Source organism: Lissotriton helveticus, chromosome 6 (genome assembly GCF_964261635.1).
Source record: "Lissotriton helveticus chromosome 6, aLisHel1.1, whole genome shotgun sequence".
Taxonomy (NCBI): Eukaryota; Metazoa; Chordata; class Amphibia; order Caudata; family Salamandridae; genus Lissotriton; species Lissotriton helveticus.
In genome coordinates, this window is record NC_136067.1 from 583,764,498 (window position 1) to 583,776,552 (window position 12,055).

The 12,055-nt window shown below is 49.2% G+C and overlaps 1 protein-coding gene across 2 annotated transcripts in view; it reads left to right on the top strand.

Annotated features, from left to right (window-relative positions):
• The window catches only part of FAM135A (family with sequence similarity 135 member A), a 938,545-nt gene that overhangs the window by 675,231 nt on the left and 251,259 nt on the right, over positions 1 to 12,055 (top strand). For both annotated transcript variants that reach the window (XM_078648016.1, XM_078648017.1), the window contains one exon: positions 4,793 to 4,890. In XM_078648016.1, coding sequence (XP_078504142.1) covers positions 4,793 to 4,890 — 98 coding nt within the window. The remainder of the gene's footprint in view (positions 1 to 4,792; positions 4,891 to 12,055) is intronic.

The window sequence follows — 12,055 nt, forward strand, 5'->3', positions numbered from 1 at the left end:
ATTACGCCAGCACTACACAAGATTATACACAGCCCCGGCCCCAGTGGATGAGGAGCAACTCGCCGGATTCCTGACCAAATACCCTTTGATCCGCATAGCGACAGAACCGACCTGGGCGAGCCTATATCCGCAGCTGAGGTCAAACAGGCACTCTAATGTTGGCTACCTGTAAAGCCCCTGGGCTGGATGGCCTCCCATTGGAATGTTACCGATTGTTTGCAATGCAGTTGGTCCCATGATTGGTAAGGCAGTTTCAAGCAGCACTGGACAAAGGCCAGCTGCCACAATCCATGTGTGAATCGGTTATAGTCTCCCTCCTCAAGCTGGACAAAGACCCGCAGCAAATGGGCTCATATCGACCCATAGCCCTCTTACCGACTGATTACAAAATTTATGGGAAGATACTAGCAAACAGATACGCCACAGCCCTCACAAAACTGATCCGCCCGGATCAGTGTGGGTTTGTCCCGGGCCGGAATACCTCCTACAACATTCGGCGTCTCTTTCAAGTTCAGGACCAGATCCGGGACCACTTTCCTCGTGCGGCGGTCCTGGACCTGGAAAAGGCCTTTGATACTCTATAATGGCCCTACCTCTTCCAAATTCTGCATTGGATGGGAGTGGGGCTTCGCCTACACACAGCTCATTCACTCCACACCGACCTCTAAGGTGAGATTCGGGCCCTTTATATCGCCGTCATTCCTAATATTCTGGCGCACACCCCAGGGCTGCCCCTCTCTCCATTGCTCTTCGTCATGGCGATGGAGTCCGTCTTCACAAGGAGAGCGGGCACTGGGGTATTCCCATCGCAGACACCACTCATGCAGTATTGTTATATGCAGATGACGTACTCATATATCTCCGCTATGTTACATCTGATCTCACCCCCATTCTTAATGTGCTACAGAAATTTGAGGCAGTGGCGGGTCTCAAAGTGAACTAGTCTAAATCGGTATATCCTCTCGTTAGCGCTCTTCCTCCCTGTTCGTTATGGCTAGGAGGCATCGAAGTCTCCTGAAGTCCCCAAGCAGTGCGGTACCTGGGTGTTAGCTTATACCACACACCGCAAGACCTTTATGAAGGGAACTATCGTAGGGTAATGGCTGGGATCAGTTCTTCCATGCACTTTTGGAAGGATCTTCCCCTTGCAGCCATTGGCAAAATCACAGTGGCCAAAATGATACCGGTTCCGCGATTGCTCTACTATTTTGCTAACCTTCCGGTAATCCCTCCGCGTTCCTTCTTCCACAAGCTGGAAGCCATCCTCGGTACTCTTATATGGGGCTCCGGCGGTAGGAGAATCACCTTGCTAATCTCCAGCTGCCCATGACTCAGGGGGGACTGGGCGCTCCCTCCTTTGAGGCCTATTTCCTTGCAGCCCAGCTTCAGTGGGTTTCAAGATGGACAGCGGGCCGCGCGCTGTGGGAAACAGTCACAGCTACTGGGCCCGCTCCCACCCCAACCATACTTTGCATGCTGCTCCCTGGGGCAGGGCCACTACGTGACCGGCCCCTTTAGATGACGGTGGCAGGAGCCTGTCTGACATGCATACACCGACTGGACCATGAAGCTCCCATGTACTCCCCCGTCCTGCCGCTGGTGTTGTTCCCAAGAGGCCGGGCACATTACACTGAGCGGGTGCTCCGCTACTGGACGACACACTGGGACATGGAGATAGGGACTCTACATGTGAATGGACAATTGCAGACATTCGCGGAGTTGGCGGCGGATATGGCGATTCCTGGGGGGTAATTTCTTTTACATCAACAACTGCTGGGAGACTGCCGTAGAATGTAATATGGCACACAATAGAGACCAAGCCCCCCACTCACCCGGTGATACACACATTACTACCGATGGGCCCGGGGCGTCATCTGGTCACTTGGATATACAAAGCGGTGCGGGCTCTAAAACCAATGACCCTCGCGCCCCTTCGGGAGAAAAGGGAAGCTGAGTTTCAAAGGCCACTGCATGACAGGGAATGGGGCCGTGTATTATAGTTCCCCAAAAAAATGTCCCGGAACTATTGATTTAAAAGCATACAACTACATCGCGCCTATCTGACGCCCAAGAAGTTCCAACAGTATTACCCAGACACGCCCTTTACATGCCCTATATTCTCAATGCCCGCCGCATCGTTTCTCCACATGTTATGGGATTGTCCAGCGCTTTGTGCCTACTGGACCGGAGTCCACGCCACCCGCCTCACAGTCACGCGACTTACTGACATACACACCTGGGAGGCCGGCGCACTGGTCATACATAATCGCTGCAAGTCTCTGAAAGTAGAGACGCGTTTCGCGTCTTCGGCGCTGCTTCTAGCTAAACGGTGCATAGCAATGCACTGGAGGGCCCCGGGGGGACCTCTGCTAGCAGCCTGGCAGCGGTCAGTCAACAAATGGGTTGCCGCAGAAGAGGAGGTGCTTTATTTTGAAGAGCTTAAGGGTATCTGCAAACACCCCATATCCATTTCCTGGGCTATCCTATTACACTCCTTTAAACAGGAAGCAGCGGATGAGCTGCCGTCTCAAAGCGCCCGCTCCCCCACAGCGCATGCACACACCAAGGTTATCCACTGTAGTTGCTCCGCAGAATAGACACCCATGCGTTGCCTCCGGTCTGATGCCTTTGCCCCTCCACCCCCTTCTCAGCGCCTTGCAATGAGAAGCTCAGTCAGGATGTATTAACCCGCTGGCCCCTACTATGCGACGTCACTATAGACACAGTGTACCTCTGTTCATCCCACAGTTTGAGAGTTCCGATCGTTTTCCCAGTATAGCAACACGTCACTTACAGGGCCAGCATTGAGAGCTCACACCCGATCTTCAGTACAGGCCACAGACCACCTCTCATAGACCCACGCTCTATACCCAGATGCCTCCTCACATCAGCGATACTACCCAATGAAATGATGGATGGGTTACACATTGTGAAATGGCTATGAATAAAACCACAATGTAAATTTAGCATGATGTCTATTTCTGAAATAATTGATGCATATGTATTATTTTATACTATGAAACGCTAATAAAAACAATTTTACAAAAAATAAATTATGACTATAAATATTGTAAGAGTAAACGTAGTTGACAATAAAATGTGAAGATGTAAATCTCTGACAATAGAATTGGGACGTTGTGATGGGACTGGCCAACATTGAAATATAGATAGAAAACCTTTTGGATTCTCAATTTATCATTGCTTAATTTTCATGCTTAGTAGAGTCTGCTGAATAAAGTCATCTATTTTGACAATTTCTTTTGCTTCAATTTGCTTCTTGCATGCCATGCCATCTCTTGGAACCTTAGGCGTAAGCAAAATACGAATAGGTGAGCCAAGGATAACTTGTGAAGACTTTGTTTCATCATAATTTGTTAATAGAAAACTCAAGGTGCTTTGAAGGATTGATTATAGTACACTACGGGGCACACTGAGAAAAGTGTTTGAAATGTCCAGCTTCTGGTTTGTTGAGGAAACGCCTCCATCACACTGGTGAACAAAAGTACATTTAAACTTTGTCACCAATAGGGAAGGGAACAGTATGGAATGCCAAATAGCATGGCTATAGTTTTTTATGGCCATATACAGTTACTACCCTCCTCTAAGTTGGGCCCTGAGCCATTATTCTCTCTTATACATTGTTCAGGCCATTGACTTCTTCATAGGGCCAAAGTAGGCGCATGTGGTGAGAAAAAAAAAGCTATTGATATTTTCTGTTCTGTTGGTTAAATCTTCCTTCAGATTCTTCACCGGCGTCAGGAAATGGCTCTGTGTCTCTAAATGGTCCTGGTTATGTGATCGTTTCCTTTGGTAAGAAGAGGATTTCTCTTTCCCATGGGACATTTTGAAGTTTTCAGTGAGAAAACCTCTTGGGGCATAGTTTCCTACCATACGACCTACCTGTAGGATGTTGGGATGTACTTGGGCATGTTCTTGAGAGACATGGCCAAAAATAACATGCCCAACTGCTCTCTGACGGCTTTCGGATGCATCAGGGAACCTGAATCACATTCTGTGGAGTCATGCATGGTCAGAGCCAAGACACCACCTGCAGATGTGTATATCTGATAGAGATATCCGGTTGTGGCACTTAAGAATGGGGTTGAACCCTAAAACCTTCAGTGGAAACATTTGACCTAGAGGTGAGGTATTTTTATCAGTGAAGCACCACGAGAGCTCTACCTTGCATCAAATGAGGTGCAGAAAAACAGTAACTGATGCAGTGCACAGGTTGGTCCATGTTATTCTCAGTGTTCTCTTTTCCTGAAACTTCATGAAAATGTCTGGAGAGCTATTGATGGGGAAGAGTTGTCTGGACCGATCTTAGATATTCTTAAAGTGAGGAATCTGCAGGAAGATTATAAAATTATGTATCCACCAGAAATGTTGTTTCAAAGGTAAGTAGCTTTTTCTTCAAGCACTGTTTATAAAGACTTGTTCATATATAATTGATAGAAAATGTTTCTGGGAATGCAGTAGGATCAGTGTATTGTATTGTGCGTACATTTCTACTCTAAACAATATTTCTATTATTCAGATTCATATGTTGTAATTGCTATTTATAACAGCACATTTAACTCAGGAAAATAGAGTAGATCAGCATCAGTATTGAAGACTAAGGCATGTTTAAATAAAATGTAAGCAGATTAGACAAAATTGTTGTTCAGTACACTTAATTACCTCAAACGAGACTTCAATTACTTCAATATAGAAAACTGATGCTATTTTTAGTAGACCCATCCATAATCTGTTCAAATACCATTTATGACTATCCTTTATTTGCTTTCTGCAGAATGATACATTTGCTGATTTTGATTCTATGACTGATCGTCTCCTAGATGAAATAATACAGTACATTCAGATCTACAACCTAACAATTGCAAAAATCAGGTAATATATGAAACGTACATACACGGTATCTATATAGAAAATTGTGTTTTAAAAATATATGCATCATAGTGGGTACAATTTTTGTGTTATTGCATTTTTTCCTACCTCTGGACACAGAGTATATGTGCAAAGTTAATAGTGAACATTTCTACTTTTTCTGATTCTCCACAGAACCATACACTTCCTTCTCATTATTCTGATGTGAAAACATATTCAATAAAATATTGCAAAATAAATGCTCGTTAGCAAAATCTCCAGATCCTCCAGTGCAATGGTCTAGTTTCTTCAACTAACACAAAGTTTGTCTGAGGTGAACCTTTCAAAGATTAAGATTACAGAGGAAAAATATCCTAAAATGAGGAAATGTTTCTTACCTGCTATCCCTCCGTTCGAATAAACAAACCTAGGCCCGTGTGGTCTAGGGTGTCCTCCACCAATGTTGACATTGCGGTTCCTATCAAAAGGTTTGGAATGTGCAATGATTGACCAGCTAAAAACTTTGATTGAGACAAATTACTTGTTTCATTGCTGGATGGCAAGATTCTGACCTATTATGGGCACCCAGTACCTTCAAATAGCAGCCTTCAATGACCTGATTGACAAAGGTGGTGTCAATCATCTGTTCCATATAATACTATAAATAGCATTCAATAATGTCAAATAATTTTGGACAAACCCTGAGACATTAAAATGTATATGCCAATTCTTTCCTGAATGGAATTCTTCCCTAATTGTCTCAAAATGGAGGTCACAATGCTGTTATGTTTAAAACGCACAATAGTGGTATATGTGGTACCATGTGAATCAACTCTGCCCCCATACTTATTTAATTCATATTATCGCAGCTTCGTAGTGTTCTGCAAGGAGCCCTTCTACACCCTGGCTCAGGTTACAGACTTTCATGAACTTCATAGTAGGCATGCTCTCTTGCACCCTCAAATTGAAATATTTCCCTCTTCAAGAAGAAGCTGAAGGTGCAGGGGGCACACTCCCTTGCACTTATAGGCCATGCCAACTTGATCAGCTTCTTGACTTTTTCTTGACCTTTTCGGCCATTCTTATTTCCTTATATATTGGGACATTCAGAGATGGATAAGCTCCCATCACTGCCAAAGTCACTCTTATATAGACCAAATTCACTTCAATTGCAATTTTTTTTAAACTAGTGGTTATCCATTGTGAAGACTTGGGAGAGCCAGTTTGGGGACGGCATTGGACATCAGAATAGAGTTTGAGGTGAGCCTGGCAACTGGTGGAAGGTGATCACTGGTGCCGTGCCTAAGCTAGTATATACACTGAGAGGAGCCCAACCAACAGGAGGCCCATCATTGTATCATGCTCAGGATGCAGAATATGCATGTCTAGTCTGTACACAATCAGACTTAACAACCATGCTTGAACATCCTCTTCGCTAGTCTAATTGAGAACTAAAGAATCCGATGGATACTTCTAGCTACAGATTCCTTACCTTACAATTATCCCCAGAATCAGGAAATTGTTTCGTGAGTAGTACCCCTGTGCGCTGGTAGGTGGTGATGTTTGTCTCCGTGTGATATCATCGGCATTATCCACACCGAAAGTGACATTTGGAGTGCCTATATAGGCGCCACCCTAGCACGCTAACTTCAGTTCTTTTCTTTCGCTGCCAGAGCAGATCCGGAGTAGACCTACCTCCAGTAATTTCACGGACCTTTCTTTGACCTTCTGTCAAACATTTTTTGAGACATTGTTTCTTGGTGCTGCAGGGATGTCCTACAGCTCGTCTGCCTCTGGTGCCTTGAGCGCAACCATGACGTCGAGCCCTGCTTTGACTGTTGCGCCATGACTCCTAAGGGCTTCAAGGAGTGCTCTCTTAAGCTCCTTGCCACTCGACATGCGGTGCCGCAAAGATCTCGATCCCGGTCAAGAAGAAGGTCTCTGGATCGGTTGCAGGTTTACTCCAAATGCTTGTCGTAGCACTCAGAGTCGTAGGGTGTTCAGGTAAGTCCCACAAACATAAAAAAAATAACTCTAAGAGGTCTTCGACTTCACCCCTTCCCTTGATGTCATCCGACATTATGAGGGAGCATCAGCATTCAAGGCTTGGCTCTGCAGTTGAGCCTGTACCGTCTCCAGGCCTTCCTGAGTTTCTGGAAGCAGAAGCGACCCCAACCAACTCTGAAAGTTTTAATAGGCTATGCACCTCATATTTGGGCTACCTGTCCCTCTGGAGCACCCCTACTGGTCTTCCGTCAGCAGGTTCATTCCCAGCGCCATTTGGGCCCCTTGGATCCAGGGACAGGTCCAGACTGGTGCCTTTTGAGCCACCTCTACCTTCCCCAGCCCCACTGCTGATGTCCCTTGCGCTGCCCCTACTCTCCCAGGCAAAATCCCGAAGTCCCTGAGTTCTGTATAGTGGGGTCGGTTATTCTCGATTCTATACTAGAGGTGACTCCTAAATCATAAATGTGGCCAACGCTAGTCCCCACGCAACAAAGTCTGTCTCACCTTAAGAGTCTATGCTAGCAACGTTAAGATGCTAAGTTTGTGATAGTCCCCAGCAGACCCAACAGCCTGGAACAGTCTTACCTGACCAGAGGGCAGCTGGCAATCATGGGAGGTGGTCCTTCGTTAGCTCCACTCTCCCGACCCTGAGGGCCCGCGTCCTCTTGCGGTCTTTCCCATAATCACTTCACGTGCCTACCCCCCCTCCGCCCCCCCGACATGGTCATATGGGGGTCTCTAACTTTTGGCACACACACAGGCAATGGCCCGTACTTCATTGTGGTCCCCCCCTACTGGTCACATGTGGGTTGCCGACTTTGGCGAACACACAGGTGACGGCCAGTACTTCACAGTAGCCCCCTTCCTGACGACATGGGGGGGTTGTCGACTTTACCAAGACTGGGCAGGCAGATTGCACTCCTACAGCAGGACCAGGCGCTCACACTTCGCTCACTAGAATCCATTGCTGGGATCCCTGCTCCCTCCAGGTGTTTTCCTCCTCCTCCTCACAGGGTTCACTGGTTTTGGCAGGCAGGCAAAAAGCTGGTGCTCCAGGCTTAGGGCAAGTGATCTTGATTTGCTTTGTGATAGCCCCTCACCCAGCAGGGAGAGTAGCAGACATTGGTCCCTAGTTTTGGTTCTAGCACCTAGAAGTCTTGGGATCTTCTTTCTCCTGATGAATAGTGATGTTGAACAACTTGTGGGTCTCATGCTCACACCTTTATAGTCCAACTCCAGATACAAATGTGATTTAATGTCTGATCTTTTGAAATTCGGGTTGTGGGTGTCCACTTTGTGAAATGTTCTTTCCTTTGCACTGTACTTAGTCAAAGGGACAGTCTTCCAGAGCAGGAGCTGCTCCAGTACTGACTGACCCACAACACAGACCAAGGGAGTAACTTGGGATCACACGTTGCTGCCCGCCTGTACTGTAATATGCCTTGTAAAGGTTCAAAGACGTAATCCTTCCTCTCTATTAGGATTCTCTGGTCCACAGTGGCAACCTTATCAGACTCACCGTCTCCCTGACAATGAGTCCAGGCCTTACTAACTGGTACCTTTTCTTGAATCAAAGAGACTTTTGATGTGCCTGGAGCATGGTCAGCTCCATTTCTGTCAGTGTGTGTTTCCACCCCAGCCCTCAGGAATGTTGGCAAAAGACATCTCCTGTCTTAGTATTGCAGTCCTTCTCTCATAGCTACTCCGGACCCTGTGTTTCCAGAATAAAACCCACATGCCTCTATGCTATGTACCATACACAGGCACATACAATCCCATTACGCACACGCAAGTATTATGCACTGTCCATCGCTACACACAATCCATGCAAGCCAATGGTGAGTTAAATATACAGCCACAGACTTTACATGAGTGGGCCAGTAGTCACCACTCGTGTGAAACAGGTAAAAAAGGCACCTGCGCACACCACTTATCACTGTGAAACACAAAACCGGCATGCTGCCACCAATGTGCTTGTGACACTTAATTCCTGGTAAGGGCAATAACCCTCTACAATCACGAGGGTAGCGATTGGTGCACCATTCCCATCCAACAAAGACCACATTACCATGAGATAAGTCCAGCTGCACACACATGATTTGTGTTTGGCCATGACCAAAAATCATTACTAGCGATCCTAATATCCATGCAGCTTGGTGATTCAGAGGAGGGTGCACATCCTTCACCATGTCGGGGACATTTCTATTCCAACAATTATCTAGGTGAGAAGTTTCAAAATAGAGGATTCTTAAAGGTTGATCATCATAGAGAGGGCCTAGTATCATTAACTGGTCTAAATAAGAATGATGAGGTTAAAATTCAAACCCTTGGATGGCAAAACCCCAAAGAACCAGAAACAAAGGTAGAATTAATGTCGAAGAGAGACTTTATATTTGTTACTTTATGCAGCTGCCTGGTTCAATGCCAAATTGGGCAGAAATCACACTACTACTGCCAAGATATTTATATATATAGAAGCCTTAAACAAGGCTGCGTACTTACTCACATTTCAACTCTTATGTCGCTGATTTGAGTACTCCACTTGATGCTGGCAACTCTTTCAATCAGTATGCCTATGATGTAGTGTTACTAAACCAAACTGGTGTGGGCCTCCAGAAACTATTAAATGTGTTGCACCTCATTTTGTGATGCAAACACCATGACTGTAAACCATGACAAGATTGAAATTGTTGTTTTGGGAGTAAAGTACACAAAATAGATGTTTGTGTTAGAAAGGCGATCCCGGGGGAGGCAGAAGATGTCTGACTGACCACCCCTAGGTCCACCCCTCCGTCGAGAAGTAGGCGAGCGTTATCGAGAGGCCTCCTGGGTGAGGGTCCTCTCCTAGGATCGTACAGCAGGGTAACCACAACACTACAAACGGACACCACACAAGAGGTTAAGTTCTTAGGCTTTATCAAGAATAAAGGTTGCTGGGTCCCAGCGGTATATACAGGCAGATCGAGGGATCTGTAGAGTCTCGTAAAAGGGACAGGGTAGCGGGACAGTCTCGGTATGGATACAGGAAGGGATACCCTGCGCACAGCTCTCAATCCTCGAGCCGGGGGTTCCGAGAGGTCGAGCCGCGGCAGCGCTAGCAGGACTCTACAGGTAGTCTTAACGGAGAGGAGGCCGCGGCAGCGCCAGCAGGCTCTCAAGATGGTTCAGCCGCGGCAGCGCCAGCAGGCTCTCAAGATGGTTCAGCCGCGGCAGCGCCAGTAGGCTCTCAAGATGGTTCAGCCGCGGCAGCGCCAGCAGGCTCTCAAGATGGTTCAGCCGCGGCAGCGCCAGCAGGCTCTCAAGATGGTTCAGCCGCGGCAGCGCCAGCAGGCTCCTAGGATGGTACAGCAAAGGTGGGCCGCGGCAGCGCCAGCAGGCTCTCAGGGTCTCTTCAGGTTACAGGCAATGAGTTCTTCTGGTGTTGGCCGTGACAGCGTCAGCAGGGCTTCCAGTCCAGGATACAACTGGCGTCCTAATCCAGGGCTGGCCCAGATATAGGACTGGAGTCCTTTGATGTCCGGACCCTCGCGCCTGGGGGTCAGAGGGGCCGGGATGATGGTGTCCAGACACCCAGCAGGGGGGTGGAGCCAGCGCCCAGGGAGGCCGGAGGGCGATCGAAACCAGGCGTCCGGGGACGGCTGGAGGGCCATCGAAACTCCCTTCTCTCCGGGATCTGTCGAGTGGCCACTCGACCACCTGGGTGGATCTTGGTGCCTCGATGTCTGGGCTTCGCTGGGGCCTGGGCCGGGGCCGAGGCCACGTGGTCGTGACGTGGTGGCCCAAGATGGAGTCGGGCGCGGCCTCGTGCATAGGTCGTGAGGGGCCCATGATGGAGACAGGCCGGTAGTGGGGGTCCGGGATGGTGACCGGACCAACAATGTTGGGGCGTGCAGTGTCGGGCAAAAGGGCTGCCCGATGCTGGGTGGAGGGCCGATGTCGTCCTGGGCCCGCCATGCTGGTGGGGTAGGACCACGCCATGAGGCCGGGTCCAACACGCGTCCCCCCCCAGCTGAAGGCAGGGGAGAGTCACCCATCTTCTTGGGGATTCTCCTCGCCGAGGCGGAAGAATCGGGACAGGCCGTCAGCATTGGCGTGGTCGTTGCCGGGGCGATGCTCCACAGTGAAGTCCATCCCTTGCAGGGAGATGGACCATCGCAACAGTTTCGGGTTTTCTCCCCGCATCTGCATCAACCACCGCAGGGACCGGTGGTCGGTCTGGACCCGGAAGTGGGTGCCGAAGAGGTAGGGCCGGAGCTTCTTTAGTGCCCACACGACGGCGAAGGCTTCCCTCTCGATGGTGCTCCAGCGCTGTTCTCTGGCCAGCAGCCGCTGGCTGATGAAGGCAACGGGAAGGTCGATTCCCTCAGGGTTCACTTGTGAGAGGACCGCCCCAATGCCGTGTTCCGAGGCGTCGGTTTGGACCACAAACTCTCGGCTGTAGTCGGGGGCCTGGAGCACAGGGGCGGTGCACATGGCAGTCTTTAGAGCCTCGAAGGCTGTTTGGCACTCTGGGGTCCAGCGCACCTTTTGGGGTAGCCTCTTGGAGGTCAGTTCTGTGAGGGGCCCCACAATGCTTCCATAGTCTTTTATAAAGCGCCGATAGTATCCTGTGAGCCCCAGGAAGGCTCGGACGGCTGTTTGGGTGATCGGGGGCTCCCAGGCTCGGATGGCGTCAATCTTTGGCTGGAGGGGAGCCACCAGGCCGCTCCCCACTTGGTGTCCCAGATACGTTACGGACCCTTGGCCGATCTGGCACTTGCTGGCCTTTATTGTTAGTCCGGCCTGTCGGAGGGCCGACAGGACCTCCCGGAGGTGGGTCAGGTGCTCACCCCAGTGGCGGCTGTACACCACAATGTCGTCGAGATAGGCGGCACTGAATTCTTCTAGTCCGGCCAGTACCCGGTTCACGAGGCTCTGGAAGGTGGCCGGGGCGTTTTTCATGCCGAAGGGCATCACTTTGAAGTGGTAGTGGCCATCAGGGGTCGAGAAGGCCGATCGCTCTTGTGCTCCAGGGGTGAGGCCGATCTGCCAATACCCCGCCGTGAGGTCGAAGATGCTGAAATATTTGGCGGCCCCCAGGCGATCGATCAGTTCATCCGCCCGGGGGATGGGATGGGCGTCGGTCCGGGTGACTGCATTCAGCCCCCGGTAGTCAACACAGAATCGGAGCTCCGGGGGTGTG